The sequence below is a fragment of the Patella vulgata genome, chromosome 3, assembly GCF_932274485.2.
Source record: "Patella vulgata chromosome 3, xgPatVulg1.2, whole genome shotgun sequence".
NCBI lineage: Eukaryota > Metazoa > Mollusca > Gastropoda > Patellidae > Patella > Patella vulgata.
The window spans coordinates 38,781,818-38,799,970 of NC_065881.2; the positions used below are offsets into that span (position 1 = coordinate 38,781,818).

The 18,153-nt window shown below is 34.9% G+C and overlaps 1 protein-coding gene across 1 annotated transcript in view; it reads left to right on the top strand.

The window, feature by feature from the left end:
- The window catches only part of LOC126815126 (uncharacterized), a 40,975-nt gene extending 23,619 nt beyond the window's left edge, over positions 1 to 17,356 (top strand). The window contains exon 5 of the mRNA XM_050540667.2: positions 14,525 to 17,356. Coding sequence (XP_050396624.1) covers positions 14,525 to 15,072 — 548 coding nt within the window. The 3' untranslated portion in view covers positions 15,073 to 17,356. The remainder of the gene's footprint in view (positions 1 to 14,524) is intronic.
- The last annotated feature ends 797 nt before the right edge of the window (positions 17,357 to 18,153 follow it).

Here is an 18,153-nt window from a genome sequence, read left to right on the forward strand (position 1 = left end):
TCACTAATCATAATTGCTCTTAACTTCAAATATATACACGATTATGTGTATTCTAAATATCAAATAAAACAATGATGATTTCTTTACAATAGCAGTACAACAAATTTATTCGCAATATTTTCCTTTGATCAGTTGATCAAAAACCTGATTATATTTACAATATATTCTAGGTCTTTGCTCTTTATTCCATTGGTTCAAAATATGATAAAAGAGGCTTATCAAAAAGTTTATATCATGTAGTCTTATATAACAAATAGAACAATGACATACAAGATGTTTCAAATCATAATCTATTTGCATTATTTATTTCAATAATTTGACCTGTGATATTCATGTATAAAGCAAAATAGTAAACATTGAATTTCATTCACTTTTATGTATAATATAGTATTAAACCGGTTAATTATTGTATACAACATTTATTTAATTTCATAGCAACATTTTATACTATTGTATTCATTGTAGTTTTTTGTCATTATTAGCCCAGTCCGTGCATAGCATTATGATGTGAAATCCCATTTCATTTCAATTATAATAGTCTTCATCTAGAAACAATATTACTATTTATATTGGTATGTTACTACCAAGATATAACAATAAAATTAGCAAAAGTATGTATAAATTAATAAAGTTCTCTTTAGTATCTTTCATGAATAGTCAATTGTTCAATACCATTATTTCTCTTCACCTCATGCAAATAAATTGAAATGGGATTTAATGTTCAACTGTTTTACTTCACAACTTACATAAATCATTTGGTGATAAAGAAACATACATTTCTAGTATTTTTTTAACATAGTGTACTATACTATGCATCATTATATAGAAGACATATGAATGAATAAACAAAAATATGGCAAAATGAACAACATGAGAATGATTGTAGAAGTATAAGAACAAAGCAATTGTTTAATATTAAAAATATTTGATTTTCTTCTATTTTAAAGTTACATCCTTTACATTTGTATTTATACATTGTATGCAAAACATAATTAGAGAGAAATGGGTTTAACGTCCACTCAACACAAACAAGGTCATTTCGGGACTAACATATGGTTTAATTTTATTTCAATAATTTGCTTGCGCGTAGGGGTCTTTAGCAGTGGGGGGAAACCAGAGTACCCGGAGAAAATCAGGAGTATGGACAGGTGACCCTACTCCTTGCCACGTACAACCAGGGATTCGAGACCGCGCCAGTTGACTTAATGGCAGGCCGTATGATACAGCATGCACACACTAACCATTCGGCCATCCAACCCAATACAGCAAGGATGAACAAATATTAGCATGTTTTAATGTTCATTATTAAAATAGAATACAAACAATGTAAGAATAATTATAATATCATGTATCAAACCAAAACAAATAATTCAATTTCAATAACTATTGAGAGCTGGCTGAAAAATTCTAAACCCATCTGTGAAAGAACTGTATAGAATTGTATAAAGTCCATTGTTTCCATTTATTTTTCTATGTAGTCACTTTTGAAGTGTACACTCTCACTCTTTAGTTAATGATGTTGCATGGCCTTGATGTCTGCCAGGAAGAAATTATCTTCAGTTACCCTTAAAAAATTGATCACAGCTGACATGACGTAATCATAGAGGGAAAATGATATCACCCATTTATGAACAGAAGTATTGTCTGAATAGAACACCTTTATAATACTTCTATTGATAGTCTGGCTGTTTTTAAGGTAGTCAATCAGCAGAATAGTTTAGGAATCATAAACGAGTGAACCCATCACCTGTCCAGTCGAAAGAACTGACCTGGCTTGATTGGGGACTTGCGAGTCTGGATGCTTCCATTGTTTTTATTGAATTTTGCATTCTGGTTGAAACTGATGAATCCAGGTCTCCTCTATGTTTAAAAATCTGGCTAAATTTTTTTTAGGAAATATTGAAAACAGCACAGATTGTCACTGGATGTCACTGGATCAAGTACCTCCTGTAACCACTTCTTTAGTGCAGAAAAGGAAGGGCCATTGTCTCCTATAGTGGAGACCGTATCCACATATTTCAATGTTTGGGTTAGGACTTTCAGTTGCAGATACTTGATGACTGCCATATAGATAGTTCTGTCCATTTTTGGTGATTTCAATGGGTAGGTTCACAAGATTGTCTGGTACAAATACAATAATAACACTTCAGCTGCAGGTCTTATGTCTATGATTCATTCAATGATTCTACTTGTGGTGGTAAAAGCCAATTAAATCTCTCCTCTTCAGATCTAGAACTTTTCAGCCAGCTGTTGTATTATAGTGTATCCACACAAAGAAAAATTAACACAGAGAAAAATCATTATTACATAATAAATATATAAAATGACAATAAATGATGTGGTATTCATATTTCAATCAGAAGACGGAGAAAAATGGGGTTTAAGTCCACTCGACAGAAACTAGGTATTTTGGCATTAACACATGGTCCAATTTTATTTCAATAATTTGCTTGTGCGTATGGGTCATTAGCAATGGAAGGAAACTGGAGTTCGCAGAGAAAACCCTCGAAGGATGAACGTGCTACCCTACTCCTTGCCACGTACAACTGGGGATTTGAAACCACACCAGTTCACTAAATGGCAGACCTTATGATACAGCGCGCACATACTAACCATTCACCCCCCCCCCCCTTATTTCAAACAACAAAATTAAATGTATTGATACAAATATATATCTATGGATACAAATATATCTGTACAAATGTATATAGATAGAACTCAATGACCATTGAATATTGCTTGGCTATTCAATGGTTCAAGAGAGTGTATCCCTGCGCAAGTATTCCATGAGCGATAGTGAGTGGAATTCGGCAGGGATACACTCGAGTGAACCATTGAATAACAATGTGACCAACAATGTGAAAAGCAAACAAAGAAATTCAAGATGTGTAGATATCTGTACATTTGATAAATATAATTATTGCACCCAAATCCAATAACAAATTACTAGGTTCTTGGATATATCAATGTAGAAAAACTGTTTCACAATACAGAATATTTTAATATTTACACAGATGAAAATCTAAATACAACATGAAGCTAAATGTTTAGATGATATTTTAACTATTGTGTATATTGACTATCCCAAGTTCACTAGTAAAAATCAACATGGAAAGTACAATTTTACACTGCATTATTTGCAGTAACTATTATGGTATATCAACACAAAAGTATAACATACATTTATAAAATTGAAATAAAATTTGAGGTATCCACAAATCAAAAAATGTTAGGGCATTTGGATTGAAATATAATCATTGTACATTTTTATATAGCTTAGAAGTTTAAATTTATACACAGTGTTTAAGGTCATGAGACGAAGAAACCTATTGATTTTCAGCGATTTCCGATAATTACTGTCAGAATTATGGTCCTTGATCACTTCAAAAAATCTTGTGCACGCTCTAGAGGTTAAATTCAATATCCGATTGACTTTAAATTTATACACAGTGTTTAAGGACATGAGATGAAGAAGCCAATTGATTTTCAGCGATTTCCGATAATTACTGTCAGAGTTATGGCCCTTCATCACTTCAAAATATCTTGTGGACGTTTTAGAGGCCAAAGTTAATATCCGATTGACTTTAAATTTATGCGCAGTGTTTAAGGTCATGACACGAAGATGCCTACAGTATTGATTTTCAGCGATATCTGATATTTACAGCCATTTCCGATAATTACCGCCAGAGTTATTGCCCTTGATCACTTTACAAAATCTTGTGGACGCTCTAGAGGCTAAATTCAATATCCGATTGACTTTAAATTTATACAGTGTTTAAGGTCATGAGATGAAGAAGCCAATTGATTTTCAGCGATTTCCGATTGAATCCTTTAAAAATCACACCTAACTCTAAAACTAAAGGCAAGAAACGGGCCGGTTTACATTGAAGCACAACTAATTCCTGTCCTTCGTACTCTGTATATAATATAAGGTTTTCTAAATATGCCTTGGATGGTAGCCACAAGTCGACAATTTTTGTTTTGTATTTTTTCCATTTTGTTCATAAGGTAAATGTAATTTTTCAGATACCTGATGACATTTATACTTATTGTTTCAATAGATTCTAATAACCCCCTTTGCAGTTAATATGAAAGCTTTCATATCTGCTATGCAGATCTAGTTCTTCTTTTTTTTTATTGGGGGATGCTAGATCTCAGCAACTATAAGAGATACAGGTTTGAAGTTTGATTTTCTGTTGGGAAAGTGGTGGGCAGCTACTGCTTAAAGCTATTTCCAAATTTGTGCGCATAGCGGAAATGCGTCAAATCTTTAACGTGCACGAAAATTGAAAATCGTCCATTATTCTCTTAATTGTCAATGGATTCCTCAGATATTTACATTTTTGGATAGCTGGAGACATTTCTGAGCAGAAAGCAGTTCAAAACTGTGGAAATTAGAAACTTTTTGCTCTAATTTTTTTGGTGAAAAATGGAAAATTTTCAAAATTTTCTAAAATTTTTATTTTTGGAAATTTTGAAATTTCAGTTATATTTTTGGATAGCTGACATCAATCCGATTCCAACAATATAAGTTTTGTTCTGAAATGTTGACTTTGATTTTTCACTTTTTTCGCATTTTGGTCAAATCGTAGAGTTCTTATTTTTTTAAAACGGCTCCAACGATTTTTCTGAAACTTCAGGAATATGAAGTCGAAGGACCAGACCAGTCCATGAACTATAAATGAAAATCCCCTAATCACCGGAAGTAGTCAAGAAAGGTATCCAAACTTTGACAAAATTGTGAAAAATGGGTGCCTGTGCGGAAAATGCGATGGATCAATTGTATTCTTGTCGATTAGTTAAAGTTTTATATCGTTTAATAGTCAATTGAATTGTCTATCGAATGGTACTAAAGCGGCATGTGTCTATCAAAAATTTAAAAAGTTATGTGACTTTGAAAAGTAACGTTTTTTACGATTTCGAGCAACTTTGGACGCATGTTTCTCGGAAACGCTCCCAACGATTTTTTAAAAACTTTCTCAATCGAGAGACCAATGGGTACTCTGTTTTGTGAAACGACTGTATCATTTTTTGAAATGTCAGGGGTAGCCGAAAAAAGAGATCGAAAATCGAAAACGTCGTATTTTTACGATTTGGGGCATTTTTAGAGGTCTATCTTTCGAAAAGTCAACATAATATTTTTTTGGAACTTCTTCTACAGAGAGGCCCATCAGTAGTGTTATATTTAAAACCATTGGATAACAGTTCTAAATTTCAGGAGTAGCAGAACAAAGGGATCGAAAATTGAACACGGCACCTTTCATTGTTAAGCGAAACATAAGAGGGGATACAATCTGTACGTTTGTCAACGTATAGAGCCAATTCAAGAGTGCTTTTATCAGTGATGATATTTGAACTGAAATTATTTCAACTGTGAGTGGGTTTTTTCTATCGAAAATATGGGGTTAGTGACCCTGTAACAGAAATAGTTGATTGCTGTGTGTAATAATTAGTCTTTGAATTAATATTGTTGCTTCTTTGTAAAAATGATCTTATACCGGTAATCATCTGGACAGAAATCGAAGGCTCGCGCTGTTTATAAGAAAATCCAATTTTCCAATCGGTTGCAGTATTATCGTACAGTATTATCGTATATTGCACCTATGATAAAAGGCATGACGTTGTTTGAGTATGGTCTCTATCTGTAATTAATATCAAGTTTTTATTAGTGACGTCAAATCCTTAACGTGCACGAAACCAGAAAATTGGCGATATTTCATTGAATATTCAATCAATTTTTGAACCAGTTACATATTTGAGTAGCTGAAATGAACGCGATTTCGAAGTCCCGTGTACACATTGGTGTGACCGTAAAAGATCCTCCCTGGCGGTTGGAATTCTATATAAAAGAAGACAAGCGCCACTGTACGGGCATGTTTAGAGGTCTTTTTCTCAAAAAGGCAATCTAATATTTTTTGGGGAACTCCTTCTATAGAAAGCCTAATTGATATATATTTGAATGAAAAGAGAGAAAGAGAGAAATGGGGTTTAACGTCCACTCGACACAAACTAGGTCATTTCGGGACTAACATATGGTTTAATTTTATTTACATAATTCGCTTGCGCGTAGGGGTCTTTAGCAGTGGGAGGAAACCGGAGGATCCGGAGAAAACCCACGAGGTTGGACAGGCGACCCTACTCCTTGCCACGTACAACCGGGGATACGAAACCACGCCAGTCGACTCAATGACTTTATGATACAGCGCGCGCACGCTAACCATTCAGCCATCCAACCCCCCTGAATGAAAAGAGAGAGAGAGATGGGGTTTAACGTCCACTCGACAGAAACTAGGTCATTTCTGGACTAACATATGGTTTAATTCTTTTATTTCAACAAATCGCTTGCTCGTAGGGGTCTTTAGCAGTGAGAGGAAACCGGAGGACACCCATGAGGTTGGACAGGCGACCCCACTCCTTGTCACGTACAACCGGCGAATCGAAACCCCGCCAGTTGACTCAATGACAGACCGTATGATACAGCGCACGCTGAAACAGAAAGAAGCTTTAAAGGAGCTTCTGTGCCATCGGAAAGTAGCATGTCGATATCAGAGAGTTCATCGCTGACAAAATTCACAAAATATACAAAATTAAAACAATAAAAGTTATATCAGTTTAAAATCACCATCTAATTAAATTTAACATTGACTTTGTCATTAATTTCTATATAGGAATTCATTGAAAATAGTAATAAATATTTATGTCGATTACTGTGCGTTGACATATACTATTCAAAAAAAGTAGGGGATATTTGATTTTGGGGGCATAATACTAAAATATGCAAATGACTACGAAAAAAGTCACTATAGAACCTAACAGAAGAAACATTTCCAGTTACATGTGACGCCCAAACGCACCAATAGCTACCGCATGGAATGCAGGTGATGCTTGGGATCATCATGGGGGTCCAACCCAAGATTTGCACGACTCTGACTTTGAATGTTACAGTCATTGTGGCATTGAATTCCAGGGTGGAAACATCAGTTTAATTGTTTTAGTGACCAGAAAACAAATTTTGATATGCGTCGGCTTACCCAAAATGAAAGGTTACGTGCCCTTGGCATGCTACAGATCGGCACAACACAGGCGGTTGTGGCGCGGACGATGAATGTTTCTCAGTCTGTCATAAGCAGGCTATGGTCCAGATACCGTGATACACAATCTGTACAGGACAGACCACGCTCAGGTCGACCAAGGGCGACAACTCAAGCCCAGGATCGATTTATCCGTACCTTGGCCTTGAGAAATCGTGTCATCACAGCAAATCAGATCAGCGCTCGTCTTCAAACAGACACTGGTGTGAGAGTGAGTGGCCAGACGATTCGGAATCGACTGCATAGGGGTCACCTTCGCGCCCGACGTCCTCGCGTGATCCCTTGTTTGAGAGATCATCACATTCAGGCAAGACGTCGTTGGTGTAGGGATCGTCAACACTGGGATAATCGACGCTGGAGCAATGTGATGTTTTCAGATGAGTCAAGGTTCACTGTTGATTTTTTGGACAGACGTAGGAGGGTGTGGCGTCGTCGAAACGAGCGCTTTCAAGACGTTAACGTCATCAGACATGATCGATTTGGGGGTGGTTCTGTTATGGTGTGGGGAGGCATCACTGTTGCTGGAAGAACGGCTTTACATGTTGTTGCAGGGTGTGTTACAGGCCAGTACTACCGGGACAACATCTTGGCAGTCCATGTTGTGCCGTTCGCACGACGTCATGGCCGCCGTTTCATCTTCCAGGATGACAACGCAAGATGTCACAGGGCCAGGATCGTTACAGGTTACCTCCAACAACATAACATCACCACATTACCTTGGCCAGCACTGAGTCCCGACCTCTCCCCCATCGAGCATGTCTGGGACATGCTTGGACAGAGGTTACGTCAACGTCAACAACGTCCTGCCAATGTCCAAGAACTTGCTGCTGCGTTGCAACAGGAATGGGACAATCTGGACCAAAATGACCTTAGACGTCTCATTAGGAGTATGCCACGTCGGATCAATGCTTGTTTGGCAAACAGAGGAGGATTTACCCGTTACTGACTTGGTTGTGATGCTGTGGTAACTTTGCTGTTTGACCCCGGGTATCATTTTACCCTTATAATGGTCAGTCTGTGCCTTACTTCGTCTAACGATCATTTGGAATAAATCGATGAATGTGAACTTCATTTCATTTTGTCATTTGTTTCTTCGTCAGTTTCATTAGGTGACTTTAATAACACTTAAAAATCAAATATCCCCTACTTTTTTTGAATAGTATATATTGATACAAATAATTCATGTGTTTAGTTAGTAGTGTTTTAAATAATATACACAAATCTACCCTGGTGGCTTTATTTAAAAACTAAATTCTCCGTTTGATAATAGCTAATCTATCAAACGAGAAAATAAAAATTAAAAACAGGTTATTGGCTTCATTTCGCACAGGATAGCCAAACAGTAACCACCGACGAAAATCATCTAGTCCAAAACCCGAGGATTGGAAAAACACCTCTATAAAATCTAAAATACATTCATGCAAATTCTTAACAGATTTGCAATCTAGAATCATGTGCTCTAAATTTTCAATAGAATCTGTATCACAGAATTTACAATAAGGATTATTTATTTTACCAATATTATGAAGTTTCTCATTGGTCCAAATGATGTTATGAACAATTCTATAATCATTATCTAACGATTCTGAACTTTTATTCATAGCAAAAACAGACTTCCAGACCACTGGCCAGTTGATGTCGTACCCTTGGTGCTGCCAATAAGATTCGCAGGCAGGGGGTTTAAAATACTTATCCCTTAATAACTTATAGACCGAAGACGTACTTAATTGATAGATATCATAGATCTTATCATTCATAATCAGTTCAAAATCTAATTCATAGCGTATAATATCACTCTTAGAGCGAATTATTTTAGTCCAGGACACTGGCAAACATTTAAGAATCAAATTATACTGTTTTTCAATTTTCTCATATTTACAATCTGGTAACGATTCTCTAACCATTTCAAATATAGCGTCAACTGATAAAAACCCTGCGATAAAAATATAACATAGATCAGAAATTTTGACTAAACCGGCTTCTATAAAATCACTGAAATATGAAGTTTTGTCATCATATACAATCTGTGGATTATCAAATAATGGTTGATTGAGGATGTCATTATAATTATCAGCAACTGGCCTTTTACCATTATGAACGTCATCCCATGAAATCAGCATAGATCTATTGAAAGATGGTAACACCTTTAAAGCAGGTTTAGAATAGTTAATAAATAATAATTCAAATGAACACAAATAATTCTTATAAAGTTTTAAAAAATAGGTCATAAAATATTTCCAGATAAAATTATCTGGACAAGATAAATATTTAGATATAACCTAAATGCTTTCTGTTTTAAAATAACAGAATTCAGATTAAGACCCCCAACATCAGTACTACCTAAAATAGAAGTCCCCTTAATAAGGGGTGGTTTACCATTCCAAATAAAGGATCTAATAGACTTTTCAATACGATCCTGAGCCCATTGTGGAATTTCTACAACTCTTAATAGATACCATAAAGTTGATAGACACATGATGTTAACAATTAAAATTTTACCACGTAACTGAAGCCCTCTCTGCCTCCAGAGATTAAGTATTCTGCCAATTTTATTAACCTTGGAATCACAATTTGATCGTTCACACATTGCTTCATCTGGACCCAAATACACACCGAGGAACTTTGCCGCTCCATTTAAAACTTTAACTGGTAAAGAGTCCGGATTTGAAACAGAGGCACTGCCCGCTAATAAGAGCTCAGATTTCTCGGCGTTAATTTTGGCTCCCGAAGCCGAACAATAAACTCCAACTGTGGATAAAGCTTCATTTACAGAATCTAAATTAGATAATGACAAAGTTGTGTCATCAGCGTGTTGAAACACGGTTGAATTATAATCACACCCAGGAACAGCAAAACCCTTGATATTCTCATTAGACTTAATTAGTGAATTTAATGGAACTGAGGTTAATACATATAACATGGCCGAAATTCCACATCCTTGGCGAACAGAGCGAAGGATGGGGAATGATAAAGAGACATGCCCGTTTACCTTTACCGAACTTCTAATGTCTTTATACAAGATTTTAATAGAATTGATAAATTTCTCACCAAATCCAAATTTATGTAATAAATTGAACATATAATCATAGGAAACCCTGTCAAATGCTTTCTCGGCATCTAATTTCAAAAGATACAGAGGAAGATCTTCAAGTTCAGCAAGGAAATAAGGTCACGTATGTTAAGAATATTGGTAGCAATATCCCTGCCTGGAACACAACAAGACTGATCAGGCGATACAAGATCAGCTACTACTGTTTTTAATCTTCCTGGAGAAGATCTTGTAATCAACATTTAAGAGACTTATAGGTCACCAATTACGTAATTCAGTTTTATTACCACGCTTTTTGAAAAATAACGAAATTGTCCCTCTCCTCATGGAATTACTGAGCTCTCCTAACTCCTGTATAGTAGAAATAACTTGAAAATAATATTTTCCTAAAATGTCCCAAAAATGCAGATAAAATTCGACAGTAAGTCCGTCCGGACCGGGAGATTTCCCTTTCTTCATGCCCTTTAAAGAATTGTACAATTCATGAATGGAAATATCAGACTCACAATATTTAGATTTAGCTTCATCTAACTGATCAGTAATTAAATCAAATAACTTATTTTGATTGGCCTCATTAATTGGTTCATTTGTATATAGTTTTGTATAAAATTTAACACATTCTTCAAGAATTTCAGGAGTTGAATTGACAATAGAACCGTCAGATTTTTTCAAAGTTTTAACAATATTACTCTCCTGTTTAAATTTTTCTAAATTAAGAAAATAACGTGAGCATTTGTCTGTATCAAGAGCATCACGGGTTTTTGATCTAAGTATAGCCCCGTCACATATCTGTTTTTCATATTGTTCAAGTCTATTCTTTAGTTCATAAATGTGGGTATAGTCATAATCTTTAACTGTGTTGGCTTTAGTATAATGAAAATTTAACGCAGTCTGAATCTGCCAGAAATCTTCCTGCTCTTGTTTTCTCCTTTTCTGGGCATGTAAAATACTAAATTGTTTTATACGGTATTTCAAATTGTCCCACCATACTAATTGTTCCGTTTTATATAAAGGACAGGAAAGGGATTTACTAATTAATGATTTGACACCTTCACAAAATTCATGTTCTTTAAGATACTTATTGTTAAAGATCCATAATCCAGGCCCTTTATCATAGTTGTTAAAATTGAGAATTGCAGTAACGAAACTATGATCACTTGTTGTAGTATGGGATATAAAACAATAAGATATAAACATCAGAATCGATGACGTGGTAAATATATAGTCCAATCGAGACTGCTTCAACACACCCTGTACGAATTGTTGACGCGTAAAAGTATCTTTGCCTGGGTTTTTCCTTCGCCAAATGTCAAATAAATTATTAGTAGACGCAAAATCAAAGAGATCCTTGATTGACCCACCGTAAGCAGGCATATTTTTAGATCGATCAGCAAACCCGTTCATTACGTCATTGAAATCTCCACAAACTATATATGTCACAAAACAACAATCATTAGATAATAATAATTATTTACTAATTATATAAATCATTTTAAGAGGTAGGAGTTATCCGTTGTTTAATTTAACAGTTATATCATTGAAATGAAATGAAATGAAATGGAATTTAACGTCCTACTGTTCTGCTCCTAACCTGGGCTAATGAAGACGGGCATACGCCATACAGTGTGCTATGAGGGAAATTTTGCCCGGACAGCGGCACTACGGCCTACTCTTATATCGAATTCCAACTGCCAAGGGATCTTTTACGTGCACGCCAATGTGTACACGGGACCTTGGTTTTTCGTCCCATCCGAACGACTAGACAGCTTTCCTTGTCAGCCCCTCCGTCCTGCATCACTGACAAGGGAGAACCACGCCGGAAAATCTGGATGAACTTTTCTGACAATAGTTATATCATTACCCTGGTTAGAAAAATACGAACAATTAAGGTATTTAAACAAATGGTTACGAAAGTACATAACACTATAGACTTCTATGATAAGACATATAATATATGTTTAATATATATATAAATGAAAATGTCCTACTTTAACAAATAATGAAATATAATAGTATCAGTAAATATAAAAAAACAAAGTAGTCGCGAACATCTTGGCTCTTGACTGCTTCAGTTGTTTGATCCTGGACTCTGTCTGTAATTAATAGTAAACTTTTACATGACGTCAAATCTTTAACGTGCACGAAACCAGAAAATTGGCGATATTTAATTTTTGAACCAGTTACATATTTCAATAGCTGACATGAACGCGATTCCGAAGTCCCGCAAAAAAGTTCCCTTGGCAGTTGGAATTGTATATAAGAGTAGGCTAGCGCCGCTGTACGTTCGAAACATTCCTCATGGTCCATTCCGAGCAGAATGTCGTTAAACCCCATTTCATTTTACTTCGATATCTATTGCGACATTGCTTTTCGTCCATTTCGCAAAACTGTTCTTTTTCCATTTCGCGTAGATCAACTTTATTTTTCGATTCCCTTCTAACGTAATGCGCATGCAAAGAACATGTCAATATCTGAGTTATGCAAATGCGTGTTTTTATTTGGGGGTGGGGGAGTGTGTGTTTGTTTAGGGGGTGAGAGATGGGGATAGTCTTTTGTCATGCATCTGGCGATCGTGTGACGCCTTGGCGACAGTGAAAGCCTTCAGCATTGCACGCAATTCTAGTGATGATTGTTTTTACCAAAAAAACAATCATCCAACACGTTGGCCGTTTTATTTTCCACTTGAGTATATCTTAGAAATTACTTTTCGGATCGATCCGATATCTTTGGTTTTACAGGAAAAATGGCATGGCTTAGAGATTAAATCTATTTAGAACATTCTGCAACAGTGCGAAATGTCCGAAATCACCGAAGTTGGTTTTCTAAAAAATATTGCCGTAACATTAACAATAATATCAGGATTTTAACATATGATCCATTTTTACATAACCAGAGACAAGGCATATAGCTACGGGTCTTCCGATTTTTGACTTTCGATGAATCTTCAGGGATATTAGGCGCCAAATTTTGAAAATTTAAATTTTTACAAAAAACTTTTTTATTAATGAATATTTCTTTATGGCATTTTATCCAGGGCTAAAGGGTGGTCTGATTTGACCAAAAGTGTCAACAATTTTTGTCTAGATAATTTTGCTTGGCCGCATTGGATAGTTCAGTTTTTCGCTCCTAGATTGATTATTTATTGTTCGATTTGTTTAAAACAAAATTCATATTCTCCTTTATCCAAAATGTCATTTTTTTGTTACCGATACAGTTATCTGTCGGCACCGGAAGTGACATAATTTTAACAAAAACTATAATTTTGACAGTTCAGTACCACTTTTTGAAAGCAAATATTATTTTTTCAAAATTTGATATTACCAAAAGGATGCGTCATGCAAAGGCGCACAAAACATCGGACTCGGATTTTTTAATTTCGATTTCGTTTTCGGGCTATTTCGATTAAAAGGTGAAAAACGGTGTAAAATTAAGCTATTTACAACCCATTCAGCGTCTTCATATTTTAAAATATTTCTTTGTAACTTTCATAAACTCGTAGCAATAATCCATACGAAGAGAATGTATGTGAAAATTAGATTGTACTATGAGCAGTTGCCTAGAAATAGGCAATTTTGCACGCGTCACTTTTCACGTTATTTTGCCTGTAAAGGGGTCAATTATTGTTCGATTTTCAGTTTTTTTACTATTTGTGGCCTTTTGCCAATTTTGACTAGGTCAAACAAATTTAACATGTTCACTGTCACCGGAAATGACATCATTTGGGCAAAATTTGTATTTTTAGCCTGAAAATAAGATGTTTTATTGAAATGTTTTTAAAATTATGATATTTGATTTAAATTAACAAATAGAATAAACCCATACGATCATACAGATACCACAAAATGTTTTTTAACTTGTACGGTTGAAGAGAAGTAGACAATTTTCTACAAGTCACTTTTCATGGTTTTTGGCCCGCAAAAGTGTCAATTATTATCAGATTTTCATAAATTTTCACCATGTGATGCCTTATACCATTTTTAATTTTATAGAACTAATTTAACATTTTCATTATCACCGGAAGTAATGACATTTTGGCAAAAACTTTATTTTAAGCCTTGAAAACAAATATTTTTTTTTTTAAGTGGGATATATTTATTATTTGTTTAACAATATGATATTTGATTCCAATGGACATATAAATTGGATCAATATGATCATATAGATGTCAAAAAAATGCTTCTAATATCTTCCCTTGTCGAGAAATATCCAATTTTCTCAGGATCACTTTTTACAACGTTTATGTGGAAATCTGTTTATCGGTTTCATTGGTACTGGAAGTGATATGAGTTCAAGGGTAACGTGGCACCAATGAAAACCCGTAATTACTGCTTCGCAGTTCTAGTTATTTTTGTTGCTTCTAGTTTTGTTACCTTTTTCATTTCAGATCCGATGGGATATGTTAGAGTAGTCTTAATTAGCAACCCAGTGGGCAGTCAAACAGATATCAGCTCTATTACCAGACCCAAGCGCCAGCAGGATACACAAATATGCGACCAACAACTATTTGTTGTGCCGGCATCTAGTACTATGAGCCAACCAAGAACAGTGAGAGTATTAGATTCTCCATTACAACGGGATAATATTTCATGTCGATTAACCGTTGAAACTACACCGCATAATGCTGACGACGATACAATGGTGAAGACGTGCATCGAAGGAAGCAATGGCGATATTACTGAACTTGCACAATATCTTAATACTCTGTCTTCTATAAAGACAATGATAGAAAATACCCTGTCTTCTATAAAGACAATGATAGAAAATAACCGAACACCCATTTCATATTATCAAATGTATCACTCCATGCAAACACAGATGTGGAAAATATTTCAGGAAATGGAGAATAGTAATGTTTATAATCCTTTAGAGTTGCGAAGTGCACATTTCCATTTTATGGACACATTTTCTTCCATCCATGCAGTACTTGACTAGGCCTTAATTAAAGATAAATGGGGCATACCTTGCGCTCGTCTTTCTCGATTGGGATATTCCGTATTTTTATATTAGCGGGAAAAGGTTGTGTATAAAGATTGTCTGCAATATCACTTCGGTGGATCAGGGTGGAAGCGAACGTTAAATAAAGCTATTTCACACGCGCGTATAGAGTCAATAGTTAAATTCAATGACATTTTTATCACTTTCATTCTCAGGAAACAAAAATTATCAGGATTTTTTTTTTCTGTATTTGAAAATGAAATTTCTGTTAATTGAAGGGATTTCTGTAAATTACAGGAAAAACAAATACGGATAAAATATTCCTGGTAATTTTTGTTTCCTGATTTTTTTACGTTTTTTCACGGATTTATTTGTTACAGTGTATGGGGAATTGTATCTCCGTAAGTTATATTGAGGTAAAACCGAAATTATTTCTAACGAGTTACATTTCTTGAATATCGATAATGCTCCTCCTTCAAACATGCCGAACAATCCCAGCAAGTTTGTATAGAAAATCTAAAAAAAATGCTGACCTGTTGAAACTTTACAAGAATTTTTGCATAAGGCTTAACGTCCGCTTCCACCTTGGCTGATATCGCCAGAAGAGCCAGATAGTAGGGTAAGTCAAGCATGAGTACGTTCGTTTGATCGTTCCTGGAGTTTTACGCCCACTTCCACCAAGGGTGATTTCGTAGACAAGGGCATGGGTAGGAGACGACTGGCCTTTATAAGTTCACATGTGACGTCTAGAATTTAATTTGCAAAATGAAAAAAATAAATAAATAATATTGTGAGCTAATTAACCCACACCGATATTTGATATTTGAATATGTAAAAATGATGTTCTAGTATATGTTAGATCTCAAAGTTAAACAATTAGGCAAAATAGGAGTTAGAATTTCTCGTTTTAGAATGTTAGTAATAGCGTTATATAACGCATCGCTGTATATAGAGCCGGCTACTTAATGCCAACATTTTCAAGGCCTAATCCCTTAATAACATTGACCATATGGGGTGTTCCCACTTAGCCGACAGGCTTTGATGTCAAATTTTGCCGCTAATCCAGAGTTAATCCTAGAACAATGGTGTTATAAACTATAGTCCATATCTTTTTTAAGACTAAAACTGTATTGATTTTAACAAATTTAACTTTTATTAAATAACATTAGATAGCTTACACATATAAAAATATATTGATTTTAACAAATTTAATATTTATTAAATAACATTAGATAGCTTACACATATAAAAATATATTGATTTTAACAAATTTAATATTTATTAAATAACATTAAATGATTTACACATATAAGAACATCATTCTTGGTGTTTACAGTAGCTGGACAAGTTTTTGTTGAACATTTCCAATGGACGGCATTTGGTCTGCTTGACTTTTATACTGAACTTATAACCATTGTGTATTAAATATCAGCCACCTCGATTATTGGAGATAAAGCGAATATTAACCTGAACGTTTGCCATTTTAAAATAAATATAATTTCGACACAGATCGACCATCTATTTATATTAATATAGTGAATTGAATTCATGTTTGAAATCATAACGCCGGCATGAACTGTGTTCAAAATGTCATTAATTAGTTGGTTCATAAATTTTATTAAGAGGGATTAAGAGCTCATTAACGCTGAACACTAGTGAACAGTTCTTGAGTGACTACTTTTAAACAGACTATAGTTTTAAGATCAATCAAAGGATTAACAGTCTGCCGGCTAAGTGGGAACACACCGACCATATGTTACCTTAATTGCTCCGAAATCTTAAAAGGGTTACGTGTCCGGATAAGCGGTTTTGACGTTCACGTGCAAAAGACTCAATATTTTGAGCTGAAATTTTGAGACAAGGTAAATACACCATTCATCTATATTTTGGGGCTTAAATTTCATACATACACGGTCTTTTATTTCTGAGACTCTGTTAAAATCGGAATGGTCCGTTTAAATATAATGCACGCTTTACCCAAATCCTTCAATCTAATCGTATTGATTTTAATGAAATTTCTCTGTTTGAAAGTTACTAGTTACATATCGTGTCCATCGATTTAACTGAAACTAAAACCAACAAAACGGAAAAAGATGCATGCTTGAAAGAAAATGTTCAAATAAAGACTTTCACTGAGATAAAAATTTAGTATTTGTGGTATTTGGGTGTTAATAAACCGTGTCCGAGCTGGTATATAGATTGTTTAACCCAAAGTGTTAACAATAGGAAATCTGAGTCTACTATGTTAATAGGATATTAAATCAAATTTTATTGGTTTTAATGAGCTTTTTCTTTCTTTATTTTTTTTATTTATATACATTAGTTAAATATGTGGTTTTGTCATCGGGATTTTCCGGCGTGGTTTCACCTTGTCAGTGGTGCAGAACGGAGGGCCTGACAAGGACAGCTGTCTAGTTTTTCGGATGGGACGAAAAAACGAGGTCCCGTGTACACATTGCCGTGCACGTAAAAGATCACTTGGCAGTTGGAATTCGATATAAGAGTAGGCCATTTTGATGGATTGGAGAATCCCTTGCGTACAGTATTATGAAAGTTAAATCTCCAAAAAGAATGACAGTCTTAAAATGATTCAATTCAGTTTAGTATTTACAAAGATGTGATAAATTAAATTTTAATCAACATTCAGCATCCTCCGCAGACGATATAATAAACAAGATATGCTAATACTAATCAATCAGTATGAGCCCATTTCAGTATAGATTAGCCGTGGAAGTTTTGATATTTTTCGAATAATGCAAATGGCAAAAAGATACTTTAACTTGAATTACTTTAAGTGTTTCCAAAATTAGTATTTTAGCATTTCTCACCTCCCCACCATAACTTATAACAATCCCGGAACCCTCGTGTAGCATAAATGAGGATTAAAGAGCTTCAACCAAAGAAATGAAATAAAACATAACGTCCCGCTTTTCGGCACCAATCGGGTTAATGAATATGGAGAGATGAGGACAATTTTGCCCTGACAGTGGCGCTACGACCTACTGTTATTTGGAATTACAACTGTCAAGGATTCTTTTACGTGCACACCGACGTGTACATGGGACTTTTCGTCACACC